Raw genomic sequence first — 16,614 nt, 5'->3', positions numbered from 1 at the left:
GATTTTATGCCGCAGGCCACAATCACAAATGCAAATCCCAAAATCTTACTTTAAATTTCAAAATGCATGCAAGAAAAAAAATCTAATTAGGGTGAAATATGTCATGGGCATACCACCAAACACCAAAGATTACAGTCTTCTACTGTTTTTACCAGAAGTTGCTTATGCTTCTGGATAAATAAGATAAATCGCTCTCGGAGCAAACTATTTAGCTACATAAATATAAGTATTTGTCTAATATTTTTAATTTCAAAATCAGAAATTTCTGATTATACACCAGAGTTCATGTTATTCTCATCTTTATGCACCCTTTTAAAATGATCAAATAAAAACAACATTCAGATTTGTGTTAGATCAGCATACCTTCATCTCACACAATTAGTGCATTCAAATTTAATAAACATAGGTTACTGAACATTCAATAGGGAAAACAACTGTTAAAAATAAATGGCAACCTTGACTAAGTTAAGCAATCTTTAGAATTCATTGTCTTCTGTATTAAATGAACAGAATGACCATTTTTTCTAATTATTTTCATTAAAATTGTTGCAGTTTCAATAAAAACTCTATTAATATCATCGCAGATACAGACCCCGGTTGAACTTAAAAATAAATTCAAGTTCAGATGATACTTATGTTTCATTCTGAGCTGGCATTTTCATTTTTCGCATACACTATCACAAATCCATAGTTTTCATTAAATCAGACAGACACAATTTAGTGAGAATCTGAACAGACATCAAAACAGTAAAGCCTTGAAAAGTCTGCATAGTGAAAATGCTCTACCCAGAAAGGAAAAATAATAATTTAAAATTTTGAAATTTAAAAAATGCAATTAACATTCATTATCTGAGGAAAGAGGGACAGAATTAGTCTTTCAGAATGAAGACACTTCATTAGAGAGAGGAAGAGAGAAAACAAGTTAGTCTTAAGGTGCAGAGAGGGTCAGACCAGTGTTGTACTTAAAACTAGCTTGTTTTCACTGTTCTCCAGCTCTGAGGATGTTTGACCTGAAATGTTAATTTTTCTCTATTTCTGCAAATTCCGCCTAACCATAGCCCTTTCTCAACATTTTCTATAATATTTTTCTCAAGTTCCAGCATTTGCAGGTTTTTAAAAAATATCATTTAGGACTTTTTTGCAGCAGCATAGGGAGCTGTAATTACACTCATAATTACACCACGTGGCACTAAGCTTTATATTGCTCATGTTGTCTTTATTTGAATTTTCCATAAAGTTTGATAATACAATGGACTCAAAGTGAGCCACATGGCCATTGCTCTATATCATCTGATACCTTACCAAACAGAAATCAATGGATTGCAGTCTAAAATTGCTCAAAATTCTTGCATTCTCAATCTTTCATATTTCACTGGATTCATATCTCTGCTAAGTGGGAATTCTGTGGGCCAGTGTTTTATTTGTCTAAAATAAACAGGAGTGGTATAATGAAGAGCATTTTTAAACAGAGAAACTAAATCACATGCAATGTACACATTCGTGTAATAAACTTACTAAGTCAACATAACATTTGTTCTGTATCATTGAAGGTACTAGAATTATTTAGATAAAATTTACAAAATTATAAAAATTGCTGATATAATTAACTGTGCAAGCTGACGGAACATAGTTACCCAGTACAAAGCAGTAAACAAGCCATAAAAATGACCCATTTCCTATCTTCGATGGAAGAAGAAAAAGCAATCTAAAAAGCACAGAAAATAGCATAATTACTGCTTCTGTACATGCAAATCTTATGCTCAGTGGACGATATCTTCAAAATTCATTTTTCAGGACACTAGCGTTACCGGTAAGGCCAGAATTTACTCCCTATTCCTATGTGCCCTTGAACTAAGGGGTTTGCTAGGTTCTTGTATGAGATTTGAGTCACTTAAAGGCCCCATCAGATAAGGGCAACAGTTTTTTTCATGTATTTCTGATTATTAATTAAAATTAAATTCCACAGCTGCCACAGAGAGATTTGAATGTAGATCACAGGGATTGCTGAAAGTAGATCTCTATTTTGCTGGTCGAATAATTGCACTATTGTACTTTGACTCTTGCATGACCAATAGATGAAGGAATTAAAAGACAGAAATTACTGTTTGTTAACAATTTAACAAAACCACTGAACATTTACATGACATTCATTATTTTAATGTAGATGTTAAAATTTTACACATTTCATTGGAAAAAGCCAATTGACAAACTGCACTATGAACATGTGCACCAAAGAAAAACAGCCTTTGTGCTAAGCAAGTTAAGATGTTTCATGTAGAGTACATTGCTCTGAAGCATCCAATGTTAATGAACTGGCATGACAGATTTTCATAAGTTAATATAGCCTGGAAAAGGCAGTAATCAGTGTTGCTTCTTCTAAACATACCTTTCTTTCCCCTTCAAGCAAATAAATAACTCCAGGTTGCTAACCACATTCATTTTATTAAGCAAACATTTCAAAAAACATAAGCATATGAAAAATAAATAGCTGTTTAACAACTGTCCCCTTAAAGCATCCACTTTCGAGGCTGGAGTATTGTGATTAGATTGGGAGCTGGAAATTCACATTGACTTGTGCTTCTTTAGCCAGTGAAACAATTTCTGAAAGTTTGACAACCTGTTCGGGAAGGAAAAATAGAAGTAAAAAAGAAGAGAGGGCATATAATATCTGCAACAGAGAAAAACATGAGTAATTCAGTTTATTTTTAATCTTTGAAATTGGTGTTCAGGATATAATTCATGATGGCAGTTATTCTTTGAAGCATTATTTGTTCTTTTTCAAAGCAAATAAACAACTGCACAGTCTCATTACAAATCATTATCCAGTGTTCTAATTAATAATCATGCCAGTTCTTCAGTAATCTGATTGAAGCTTTACCTAAGTATTTATCTGATTGTTTCTGAATGTTAACACTGAAAGCCACATTCACATTGTCCCTTTAACCTTTCCACATACCTAAAAATGCTCACCACCGATAACACTGCAGGAATTGTTATCCTTGCCTTCTCCTAAGGCTCCACATTCATTCAGTGTGGACTTTGAACTGAATACAATATTCTCACAGATGCATAGGAAATGTTTTATAGCTTACAGCATTCTTCTTGACATTGTAATACTGTTCTTTTATTAGTAAAGTTAAGGATGCATACGGTATCTTAAGCTTATTCCCAATTGGTCCTGACGACTTTATTGAATGTACAGTATGTGCACCCAATTTACCCTACCCTTTGTGTCACTCTTTATACCAAAATGTTTAACTTCTGTTCTTGCCATTCTCCCAGTCTATTCTGTGGATATTTAAGCCTTGTTGACAGAAAAACACAAAATAAAAGTGGTCAACTATAGATTCCTGAGGAATAATATCCTACTTCCTCGGTCCTCGGGGCTGGTAGAAACTGAACAACCATCCTTCCACCGTTCTGAACAGAGTCAATTTTATATTCATGATGTTACTGTTTTTTAATCCATTTGGCATTAATTTTGCAAGTATGTTTATTATATGGCTCTTCGTCAAACTCTTTTTAAAAGAATTCAGCAACAAGATTAAAGATGTAAAAAGCTTTTATAGATATGTAAAAAGAAAAAGATTGGTTAAGATAAATGTAGGTCCCTTACAGTCAGAAACAGGTGAATTGATTATGGGGAGCAAGGACATGGCAGACCAATTGAATAATTACTTTGGTTCTGTCTTCACTAAGGAGGACATAAATAATCTTCCGGAAATAGTAGGGGACAGAGGGTCTACTGAGATGGAGGAACTGAGGGAAATACATGCTAGTAGGGAAGTGGTGTTAGGTAAATTGAAGGGATTGAAGGCAGATAAATCCCCAGGGCCAGATGGTCTGCATCCCAGGGTGCTTAAGGAAGTAGCCCAAGAAATAGTGGATGCATTAGTGATAATTTTTCAAAACTCGTTAGATTCTGGACTAGTTCCTGAGGATTGGAGGGTGGCTAATGTAACCCCACTTTTTAAAAAAGGAGGGAGAGAGAAACCGGGGAATTATAGACCAGTTAGCCTAACGTCAGTGGTGGGGAAACTGCTGGAGTCAGTTATCAAGGATGTGATAACAGCACAATTGAAAAGCGGTGAAATCATTGGACAAAGTCAGCATGGATTTGTGAAAGGAAAATCATGTCTGACGAATCTCATAGAATTTTTTGAGGATGTAACTAGTAGAGTGATAGGGGAGAACCAGTGGATATGGTATATTTGGATTTTCAAAAGGCTTTTGACAAGGTCCCACACAGGAGATTAGTGTGCAAACTTAAAGCACACAGTATTGGGGGTATGGTATTGATGTGGATAGAGAATTGGTTGGCAGACAGGAAGCAAAGAGTGGGAATAAACGGGACCTTTTCAGAATGGCAGGCAGTGACTAGTGGGGTACCGCAAGGCTCAGTGCTGGGACCCAAGTTGTTTACAATATATATTAATGACTTGGATGAGGGAATTAAATGCAGCATCTCCAAGTTTGCGGATGACACGAAGCTGGGTGGCAGTGTTAGCTGTGAGGAGGATGCTAAGAGGATGCAGGGTGACTTGGATAGGTTAGGTGAGTGGGCAAATTCATGGCAGATTCAATTTAATGTGGATAAATGTGAGGTTATCCACTTTGGTGGCAAAAACAGGAAAACAGGTTATTATTTGAATGGTGGCCAATTAGGAAAAGGGGAAATGCAACGAGACCTGGGTGTCATTGTACACCAGTCATTGAAAGTGGGCAGGCGGTGAAAAAGACAAATGGTATGCTGGCGTTCATAGAAAGAGAATTCGAGTACAGGAGCAGGGAGGTACTACTGCAGTTGTACAAGGCCTTGGTGAGACCACACCTGGAGTATTGTGTGCAGTTTTGGTTCCCTAATCTGAGGAAAGACATTCTTGCCATAGAGGGAGTACAAACATTTGTATGTTTATCTCTGATAATATTCTGGTCACTGTTTTATCCATCCTTTGCAGTAACTTGGCATCCTCATTAAAGTGTTCCTTCTGAACAGAACGCAATACTTCAGCTAAAAACAATCTGCTAGAGGATCTCAGCAGGTCGAAAGCATCTACAGTGGGGGAAGGAATTGCCGATATTTCAGATCAAGACCCTGCATCAGGAGAGGGAAGGTAGATGGTTTAAAATAGGAGAGGGGAAGTGGTTAGATAATGCTCTCCCACTGTCTTCCACAGATATCACAAAGACAGATTCTGCAAACAGGATCTCGACCAGAACCATTGGCAATTCCACCCTCACCACAGATGCTGCTTGACCCTTTGAATGCTTTTGTTCCAGATCCCCACAACTGCAGTCAGAATCAGAATTAGGTTTAATATCACTAGCATATATCGTGAAATCTTCCCGCCCACTCCCGATCTCAGCTCTAATCCTTGCCATAAAACATCAACTGTTTATTCATTTTCACAGACGCTGCCTGATATGCCAAGTTACTTCAGCATTTTGTGTGTGTTGTCATGCAATTTGTTGTTTTGCAGCTGCAGTACATTTCAATATACAATGATTAAAAACAGTAAATATAATCAATTAACTAGTGCAAAAAGAGAAAAAATAGTGAGGTAGTGTACATGGGTTCATATTCCATTCAGAAACTTGATGGCAGACAGGAAGAAGCTGTCCCTGAAACACTGAGTGCTTCTCTTCAGGCTTCTGTACCCCCTCCCTGCTGGTGGCAATGGGAAGAGGGCATGTCCTGGGTGACAGGGTCCTTAATGATGGATGCCATCTTTTTGAGGGATCATCTTTTGAAGGTGTCCTCGATACTGGGGACGATAGTGCCCATGATGAAGCTGGCTGAGTTTACAACTTACTGCAGCTTTTTCCAATCCTTGATAAAACCCATTAGATGGTGCCTTATAAAGTCCAAATGTACCAGAGCAGTTGCATTTCTTTCATCTATGTTCTTTGTAACATCAATAAACTTCAGATACATTTTTTTAAACTCATCTCTTCATCCACATTTGTCAAAGTGATTTTGTCTCCAATCTCCCTTTTTAGAACTTTCCCTACTTCTGAAGTTAAACTATAGTTATTACAGTTTATCTTTACACCCTTTGTGAACGAGGGTCATCATCCATATATCAAGAGATAAATATACGTGTATAAAAGATAATGATGGAAATATTCTAACAACATTCTAAGATTTTTAACAACAGCTGAATCTGTAACTCAGTCCTGGCATTGTTTACTTCTCACTGCCCTGCTCTAATTCAGCGGTCCCCAACCACCGGGCCGGGCATGTGCTACCGGGCCGTGAGGAAACAATATGAGTCAGCTGCACCTTTCCTCATTCGCTGTCACGCACTGTTGAACTTGAACATAGGGTTGCCAACTGTCCTGTACTAGCCAGGACATCCCGTATATTGGGCTAAATTGGTTTGTCCCACACAGGACCGCCCTTGTTCCGTGTTCCCCCCGCTAAGGTAGAGCATTCCTATGAAACCTTTCGTGCTGAAATGGCGTGAAGCGAAGAAGCAACTACCATTAATTTATATGGGAAAAAGTTTTGAGCGTTCCCAGACCCAAAAAATAACCTAACAAATCATACCAAATAACACATAAAACCGAAAATAAGTAACACTAACATATAGTAAAAGCAGGAATGATATGATAAATACACGGCCTATATAAAGTAGAAATAACGTTCGTATAGTCCGGAAGATAAAGGCAAAACCGATTTGTGGGGGGAGAAATCGGCACGTACACGCATGCACACACAGGTGCCCATGCAAGGCTTCATGGTCATGGCAGCCTTTCCTGGGGTAAACACAAGTATCCCGGGATTTGACTGCTACTTTTGGGAGTGAGAAAGTTGGCAACCCTCACTGTAAAAGACATGTTGAGGTGAGTTTAACCCTATTTGAACATCCGCACCCCCCCCACCCCCGGTTGGCCAGTCCGCAAGAATATTAAACCATATTAAACCAGTCCGTGGTGCAAAAAAGGTTGGGGACCCCTGCTCTAATTGATCCCCATCATCCAGACAGATCAGCTGCTGTAAACTATTTCCCGTCAATTGTCATCCAGTTTCTCTTGGTCTTTGACCAGTTACAAACATATCTTTTCTTCTCTTCACCTGGCCCCATCTCTGTAATTTATAACCTTCACAGAACAATGAAAGGTAATTGACCTAAAAATCTTGACCTACCAGTCCTTGCTTCACCTCTCTCTTACCTCTATACTCTTTTATATTTTGGATACTTCATATCAATTGATATTTTCAGAATCAAGGGTCTCAGTCAACTGTAAGACAGGGTAGACAATAGTTTGTGGAAATCTTCTTCTACCTGTAAACTACATCTAGGTCTTTCTGCAGACTCCCTGCTTCCTGAGCAATACCTGCCTCTCCATCTATCTTTGTATCACCTGCAAAATTAGTCACAAAGCCATCAATTCAATCATCCAAATCATTTACATATCTTGTGAAAAGAAGCTGTCCCAGTACTGACCCCTGCAGGACATCACTAGTCACCGGCAGCCAACCATAAACGGCCCCCTTTATTCCCACTCTTTGCCTCCAACCAGTCAGCCAATTTTCTATCCATGTTAGTATCTCTCCTATACCATGAACTCTTGAGCAGCCTCACGTGCAGCATCTTGTTGTCAAAGGCCTTCTGAAAATCTAAGTATACAACATCCACTGACTCTCCTTTGTCTATCCTGCCTGTCATTTCCTCAAGGAATTCCAACAGATTTCCCAAGCAACATTTCCCTTTAAGAAAACTATGCTGACTTTGGCCTATTTTATCATGTTCCTCTAAGTACCCCAAAACCTCATCCTTAATAATGGACTCCAACATCTTCCGAACCACTGAACTCAGGTTAACTGGCCTATAACTCCCTTTCTTCCCCCCCCCCCCCCCCCAGTCTTAAAGAGTGCAGTGACACTGCAATTGTCCAGTCCTCTGGAACCATTCCAGAGTCTAGTGATTCTTAAAATATCATTACTAATTCCTCTACAATCTCTTCAGCTACCTCTTTCAGAACCCGGGGTGTAGTCGATCTGATCCAGGTGACTTTCTACTTTCAGATTTTTCAGCTTCCTAAGCACCTTCTCCTTAGTAATAGGAACTACACTCACTTCTGCCCCCTGACACTCTCAAATATCCCGCATACTGCTAGTGTCTTCCACAGTGAAGACTGACACAAAATATTTATTCACTTAGTTTGTCTGCCATTTCATTGTCCCCCATTACTGCCTCCCCAGTGTCATTTTCCAGTAGTCCGATATCTAGCCTCGCTTTTCTTTTATATTGGGAAAAACTTTTTACATCTCCTTTTATTTTATTGGCCAGCTTTCCCTGAAAATGGTTGGCTTTTAAAAGCTACCCAATTCTCTTAACTTCTATTTTTTGCAATATTATATGCTTCCTCTTTTCCTTTTATGCACTCTTTGACTCCCCTTGACAGCCACGGATGCCACACCCTGCTTTTAGAATGCTACATCTTGCTGATACATCTACCCTGAACTGCCCCCAGAAACTCCAGCCATTGCTGTTCTGCTGCCATTCCTGCTAGTGTCCCCTTCCAATCAACTCTGGCCAGCTCCTCTCTCATGCCTCTGTAATTTCCTTTACCCCACTGGAATATTGATACATTTGACTTTATCTTCTCCCTCTCAAACTGCAAGGCGAATTCTATCATGTTATGATCACTGCCTCAGAAAGGTTCCTTTACTTTAAGCTTCCTAATCAAATCTGGTTCATTAGACAACACCCAATCCAGGACTGCCTTTCCCCTAGTGGGCTCAACCACAAATTACTCTAGAAAGCTACCTAATGGCTGATTGATTAATCTGGGAACATTTAATTTACACCAACATTCATCCTTTGTAATAAACCCTATTTATAATACAAATAAGAAAATGACTCATTCTTGTACCAGGTGGGAGACTCAAAGACGGTTTCCTGTGTGGCACGTGAGTAGTTTTAGGTCAATGGACTGAGAGTGGAGGGCAGGAGTGATACACACGTGCAGGCTTTCAGCTGTTTTCTGCTGTTTGTTGCAGTTAATTGCAAAATTTAAACTTTTAAATATTTTTACATAAACTCCTGATTGCAGAATATGTATTACCATTCGCGCTGCATCATCCAGATCATCACAGGCAAGAATTTTCAGGCTGCTCGCTGCTATTAATGCTTTTGCATCATCAACACGTGTACCTAAAATAAGATAGAAACCAACAAATTTGAAACAGTGCAACACTACCATCAAAAATCAGTACAACTGTGGAAGAAAATCCAACAATTCATGCTGGTTATTTGTCTCCTGACCGTGTTAAACTTTGCAAGAACATGTGGTGGAGCAATATCACTGGTGGCTAACATTTATCAGTCCCACCCAAAACCTGGATTGGCCAAACTACTGATCAATTAATAACTATAATTATAATCATGATATCATGGACTCCTTCCATTGCTCATGGTCACTGCAGACCCCAATCTACACTCCCTCCGATCTACACTCAACGTGCTTGGCAACTTCTCAGATGCACTTTTTACATTTAAATTAATCACCAAGAATACAGATAATACATTTCCCCCAAATAGGCCTGACATCATCCTTAAAACTCTTTGGCTATACTGAAAACCATTTATGTGATGGAGCTCCGAAGACAGGTGTGGATACAGCAGAAAACAAAAATCTGGATGAACTCAAAGGGTCGAGCAACAACTGTAGTGGTGGAGATGGGAAAAGATGGCAGACATTTTGGGTTGAGACACTGCCTAAAATATATACGTATTATCCCCCCCTCCTGCCAACAGACGTCCTTCAGGAACCTGATTTATTTTGCTGAAGATCGCAGCATCTGCATTCTCTTGTGACTGGGAGCCAGTAGGAGTTTTGTTTGAGGAAATGTGGGAACAATAGCCTTGGTTGGAAAAAGAACTCAGAAAAATAATCCCTAATGAATCAAAGAATGTAGGAACAAATTCCAGTTAATAAAAGGAGCAAATAAGCAAAGTCTAAGAGATTAAATGGAGAACAGAAAACAAATCTCTGCTGAATAAGACTAAGGAGAAAAACAGATCCACAATGAGTAAAAGGAGAGTAGAAGACAGTGTTGCAGCAAGTAACAGGAATTCAGGAGACAGACTCCAAGTGCGTACGAGGACCTCCAGGGCATACAAAAAATGGGGAGGTGGGAATGTATCACACCAGGTGGACATATTAGTTGCAAGAAGTATTATGGTTTTGAAAAATTAACTAACACTACCAAATGTATTGACATATCACACTGGAAGAGATTGTAAAAGATTCTGCACTATTTATTCTTTTGTATATATATTTTTATTGTGAATAAAGCTTACTTTTGAAATAAAAACCGGTGAGTAAAAGCTGTCCAGGGTACAGAGCATGAGTGAGTAAAAGAGCCAAAAACAGATGGCCATTTAGTAAAAACAGCCATGGAAACAGTAATAAATAAAAGGAGCACAGGGAACAGATTCTTGATGGGCCAGAGTCCTGGTTGGGTTTGGTGAGTTAAAAAGCAGTGTATGGGTGATTAGAGACTGATTGGTTGAAAGGCAACACTGCCTAAAAGGAACAGGAACAAGTTTCCAGCAGGAAGAAAAAGAACACAGATCCCTGATACATTTAAGGAGTACAGTGTTACATAGTCATACTTTATTGATCCTGGGAGAAATTGTTTTTTGTTACAGTTGCACCATAAATAATAAATAGTAATAAAACCATAAATAGTTAAATAGTAATATGTAAAATTATGCCAGGAAATAAGTCCAGGACCAGCCTATTGGCTCAGGGTGTCTGACTCTCCAAGGGAGGAGTTGTAAAGTTTAATAGCCACAGGCAGGAATGACTTCCTATGACGCTCTGTGTTGCATCTCGGTGGAATGAGTCTCTGGCTAAATGTACTCCTGTGCCCACCCAGTACATTATGTAGTGGATGGGAGACATTGTCCAAGATGGCATGCAACTTGGACAGCATCCTCTTTTCAGACACCACCGTCAGAGAGTCCAGTTCCATCCCCACAACATCTCTGGCCTGAGTAACAAACAATAACAGGATTCCAGTGTGGTTAAAAGCCACATGTTAAGCATGGTTTAGGTGATTAATGGTACTACAAAGTGAAATGACCTGATGAAACTAAATCTCTGTGAGCAACAGGAGTGGAGGAGAACATGTCCAGTCAGTAACAGGACTGCGGGATACAAGATCCAATTACTTTAAAAGCAATATGGACAAAAGTGCCACAGTGGGTTAAGGGAACAGGAACAGTATCTGGGTAGAGAGTAAAGAAGCACCTCAGTATCAGAATGGACCCAGCGCTCTGTGAATAAAAGGCGTATTGTACATAAAAAGACTGAATAAAAGGAGTGCTTTGCATTTTCAGAATCTCCAGTGACACCAAATTGGAGGCACAGTGAACGGTGAGGAGAATAGTAACAAGCTGACAGAACGAGTAGATAAATGGCACATAAAAAAAGTGAGAAAAGGCAATAGAAATTCAAGTATACAATTCTAAAAGAGGGATCAGAACAAAAATATTGAGGTGTATTTTGTTAATTGAGAATGATAGGGTAAATAAAGAAAATGCTAATGAAGCAACTGGAGATGTAAAATACAAGACCAAAGAAATCTTGATGAATCTTTATGAATAACTGGTTTGGCCATAACTGGAATATTGTATTTGATTCTGGACATCAATTTTTAAGAAAGATCCCAAAACTTTTTACAAAAACATTTGTCAAAATAATTACAGGGAAGACAGACCTCAGTGGGGAGAGTGAAGGTGCTGCCACTGATTTTCCTTGCAATTGAGAGATTGTCAGATGATCTAATATAGAAAGTCAAATTAATTTAGTTTAGAGTAGCTGGACAAAATCAGTTCTCACGATCTGAAGGAGCAAAACCCAGAGGATGTGGAATGAGATACAATGAAACAACCAACTGAACATGAAAAAAAACTTTTCAGAGTGAGTACTTAAGAGCCTCAAATACAATGGCAGAAGTTATGGAAGCAGACTCAATTAAATACTTCAAAAGATAGTGGGATAAGAATAAAATAACTTGTAGGCTATGGAATGAGGTCGTAAAATTAGCTAGATTGTTCTTAGATACAACTGATTGAGACTTAATGGGACAATTGACTACTTTCCATATCAAGAGTATTTGGTAAATCTGTGATTTATGCTGGTTTTATTTTCTGGATTATCACACTGAAAGATTATTGCACTATCTCAGTTTTCAATCAGATTGCTGGACAAACTTGCGAGCAAATTAATTTTATTTACCCAATAAAGACATAATCTCGAAATAATGAAAACTTATTCTACTTTTCAAACATATTCAGTTGTTCATAAGAGTTTGAATTTTAGGACTGACTTGTGGGGGACTAGGTAACAGCATAATGTTTCATCCTGTAGGTTATCAGTTGATCACTTGAAACAAAATGAATTTTCAACAGTGCACTGCAGATGCTTAAAATTAACACAAGAACTTTGGAATTGCTTTGTTAAACAAAAACAACCTCTTCACTCTTCTGTTTATTGGATACAACAATGATTACTCACTGACTATTAAATGAAATGGAAAGCAGGGATATTGACCTTGTGCAGACAGATGGGATTAGAACATAGAACAAAGATCATTCGAGCACAGTACAGATCCTTCGGCCCACAATATTGTGCCAACATTTTAACCTACTCTAAGATCAATCAAACCCTTCCTTCTACATAGCTTCCAGTTTTTCTATCATCCATGCGCCTATCTAAAAGTTTCTTAAATATTCCCAACATATCTGTCTCAACTATGAACTCTGGCAGGGTGTTCTATTCACCCACGCTCTCTGTGAAAGACTTACCTCTGACATCCCTCCTATATTTTAAAATAGCACTGATTAGCGCAGACATAGTGAGCTGAAGGCCCTGCTCCTATGCTATACTGTTCTATGTTCAATCAATGTTTATTGATTGAAGTACATCAACAGGCTAAGGAAAATACCAAGTTTTAGAAAGCTTTAAGAGAAGTAGGTCTAAAGTCACCCAATCTCCTAAATATTCTACACTGAACATATCACCTCTCAACTTGTTTATATGCTGTATAATTACTGAGCAATCTAATTTGCATTTAGATTATTCAACACCAACTGCTTTCACAATTTCCATTGGGAATTTATACTGCAAATTTGCTAATCCAGCTTCATTTTAAGGCTATGCCCTAGTAATCTCGACAAGATTGAAAAATCTTTTGAAGTCAGAAGTAACTGCAGTTATATTATTTCTCAATTTTTCCTCTTCCATTAAGATCATTAATTTAATCACAGCTACATTTGATCCATTCCTTTCTCCCATGGCCCGCTCTCTTCTCCTATTCCTTCTTCTCCAACCCTTTGCCTTTTCCACCTATGACCTCCCAGCATCTTACTTCTTTCCGCCTCCCCCACATATCTAGCTTCACCTCTCCCCTTCTAGATTGTCCTCCTTACCCTGCCCCCAACACTTATTCTGGCATCTTCCCTCTTCCTTTCCAGTCCTGATGAAGAGTCTTGGCCAGAACAGAGAGACCAGAGATTAAAAATATATAATTCCTGAAAGTGGTGACAACAAGTAGAGAAAATGGTGATAATTACCCTTGCCATGCTTGCCTTCATCGGTCAGGGCACTAAGTACAACGAGTCTGGATGTCATTTCACAGTTTTACAAGACATAGGTGAGATCTCACTTGTAGTGTATTGCTATTGCCCATCAATAGGAAGCATGTTATTAAGCTAGTGAAAATGTATTAAAAAAAATCAGGAGGACGATGCTGGGAATGGAGGACTTAAATTACAAAGAGATACAAGTACGCTGGGGCTGTTTTCTCTTCAGCGTAGGAGTCCTTATGTAAAATCTTGAGGGACATGGATAAGGTGAATTGACTCAGACTTTTTCCCAGGGTAGAGGAATCAAAAACTAGTGGGCATAGGCTTAATGCTAGAGTGCTAGGATTTAAAGGGGATCTTCGGAGCAACTTATTCCACACAGAGGCTGATGGGTATACTGAACAAACTTCTACACCCTAGTTCACAATTGTCCAGTGTATCAACGATATGGTGAGTGTGCACAAGTAAATATACTAATTATTTAAAACAGCAATGGTTGATACATGTATAAAAGTTTAGTAGTTATTCTCTGCATTCGTTTATGTAGAGGCGTGAAAAGTGTGTGTATAACTTTGAAGTACTCTCACCTTGCAATCGAACAACGATGGGAATTTTTAAGTGCAAATCTGAAACAGCAGTAATGATTCCTTGAGCAATTACATCACAACGCATAATTCCACCAAATATATTCACCAGAATTGCCTGAACCTATAAAGAAAACAAATATATAGTGATATTATCTACAAGTGTTTTCCAACAACAGAACATTGAAAATCTAGTTACAATGCTAAATAAAACAAGAAGGTAGCTTCCTCATTAATGGAAGGCATGAATATACCTCACCAACATTATGTTACAATGATATTCCACAATGTCTTTTTAAGACTAAAACATGATTTTATTCAAAGTAAAACTCTGAATTTGCTGGCACAACATAGCAACCCAAAATTGGTCGTTATTCAGCCTATTTGATAGACAACCAAAATTCATGCTTTTTTGGCTTTATATGCACTCCTATTGAATTATTCAAGAAAACAAACTAAAACCATTAAAATAACTTCAGTACATCAGAAAAAAAGAACAGAACAGAACGTTACAGCACAGAATAGGTCCTTTAGCCAACTAAGTCTGCACCAACCAAGGTTCCAATTTAACTAATCCCATCTGCCTGCACATAGTCTGACTCTCTCCCTAGCCATCTACATGCCTCTTATTATGTCATCATCCTATCTGCTTTTATCATCTCCCATTAAAGGGTACTCCAGCCACCTAACACTTGCTGTGTGAATAAACATATTTTGCACATCTTCTTGAGACTTACCCCCTCTCAATTTGAACCTCTGCCCTCCAATATTTGAAATTTCCAAACTCAGAAAAAGACTAACGAGAAAACTAATTGTTTGTCCAAATACCTCTAACAGCTAATACTCTCTAATTAATGTTCCCTCTAAGGTGTGTGCTTGCACACATCTTTTGCTACTAGTGCACAAAGGAACTTAAACTGCACACAAAAGGTTGTCACCCTTTAACTCATTGACATGTTAAGTATATTTCACAATCATACATAATCATATTTTCCTTTTCTGGTTTCTGATGCGGACAACATGGAGTCTGCGATGACTTGTCTGCAGATTTTGGAACTGGCTTATTTATACTATTTTTATTAAAGAAGTTATTGATTCACTATGTCAAATTCCAAAGAAGCAAAGGGTGTGAAGCGCAAAACAACTGCTAGTTCATTTAAATCAGAACGGCTTATTAAATAGTAGAAACTGCTACACCGAAGCTCATGAGGTCAGGAATGAGCAGCCACGAGAAATATTAATGTTTAATACAGAAATTGATGTTATCTGAAGGTATTGTTGTGATGCAAAATTTGCTGGAGAATTTGCAAGTGGGAAGAGGTGGAGTGATATTTGGAAACTTGACTTTTTAAAAGTGTCATTTATTTTTCAAATCACAGATGGACAGTGTACAAAAGCTCCAGCGAGAAAATCCTTCATTACCCTCTACAGGCCTGCTATGTATGTTTTAGGAGAGTGCAGATGAACGAGAGCAAAAACAATCAAACCCAGGGAAGATCAAAGTTCTTACTGACAGTGTTTTGCTAGCTGTTAAAGTGAGTATCTCTTGTTATGAATCAGCAGCAACAGAAATAAATTTGAGTCGAGTTTTTATAAAAGAAATGACATTTATTAACTTCTACTCAAATTAACATGGAACAATAAACAAATCGATTAACTTAAACGGATGTTAACAGCGTTATGCTTCTATAGTTATCAAATGATTAAACTTAAAGACAATTCTTAACAGATCCCATTTAAGCACAGTCTTAAGGTGGTAGTTTAATAAGTCCATATGATTTATGAAATAACTGAGAGGAGAGACTTCCCGAACCTTGCGATGAAGAAAAGTTCCAGCCGAGAAATACCTTTTCCAAAGTTATGACGCAGAATACGAGTTCTCAAAGCAACTGACCTTTCTGACAGAGGTGGTCATCACACACCCAAAACCACATAAGGGTTAACAAAACGTGCGTGCCACATACGGATGGTTCAAAATGTCAGTCACACCCATAATGCGCCGAATTCCACTGGTTAACCCCAATCCCTTTGGGGTTCGTTCAGATTCTTCACACTCTCTCTCTCTTCTTCTCTGATGGCGTAACTACCAATGACGAGTTCCTACCAAAATGAACTACACAACTGCAGTCTCCCCTTGTATACCACTTAGAACACACCATCACGTGACATCACATCACCCCACTATCACAAGACAATTACATCATTCTAATGGCACGAGACCATTACATCATTCCAGTAGCATAAGACAACTTCGTCATATTCACGAGATACTCACGGGACAGGTAACACTCTATACAAGTTTCCCCCGCTATCCGAAAGTAGACCGTTCCAATGAAACCATTCATAAGCCGAAATGGCTTAAAGTGAAGAAGCAATTACCATTAATTTATATGGAAAAAATTTTTGAGTGTTCCCAGACCCAA

At 38.3% G+C, this 16,614-nt stretch overlaps 1 protein-coding gene across 1 annotated transcript in view; it reads right to left on the bottom strand.

Annotated features, from left to right (window-relative positions):
- Nucleotides 1–434: 434 nt before the first annotated feature.
- The window catches only part of sucla2 (succinate-CoA ligase ADP-forming subunit beta), a 103,452-nt gene continuing 87,272 nt past the window's right edge, over nt 435–16,614 (bottom strand). Inside the window, exons 9-11 of the mRNA XM_072270486.1 lie at nt 14,195–14,315; nt 9,076–9,164; nt 435–2,617 (exon numbers count right to left, since the gene is read on the bottom strand). Coding sequence (XP_072126587.1) covers nt 2,543–2,617; nt 9,076–9,164; nt 14,195–14,315 — 285 coding nt within the window. The 3' untranslated portion in view covers nt 435–2,542. The remainder of the gene's footprint in view (nt 2,618–9,075; nt 9,165–14,194; nt 14,316–16,614) is intronic.

The sequence above is a fragment of the Mobula birostris genome, chromosome 10 (assembly GCF_030028105.1).
Source record: "Mobula birostris isolate sMobBir1 chromosome 10, sMobBir1.hap1, whole genome shotgun sequence".
NCBI classification, from domain to species: Eukaryota; Metazoa; Chordata; class Chondrichthyes; order Myliobatiformes; family Myliobatidae; genus Mobula; species Mobula birostris.
This window is presented reverse-complemented; position numbering and strand designations above follow the sequence as displayed.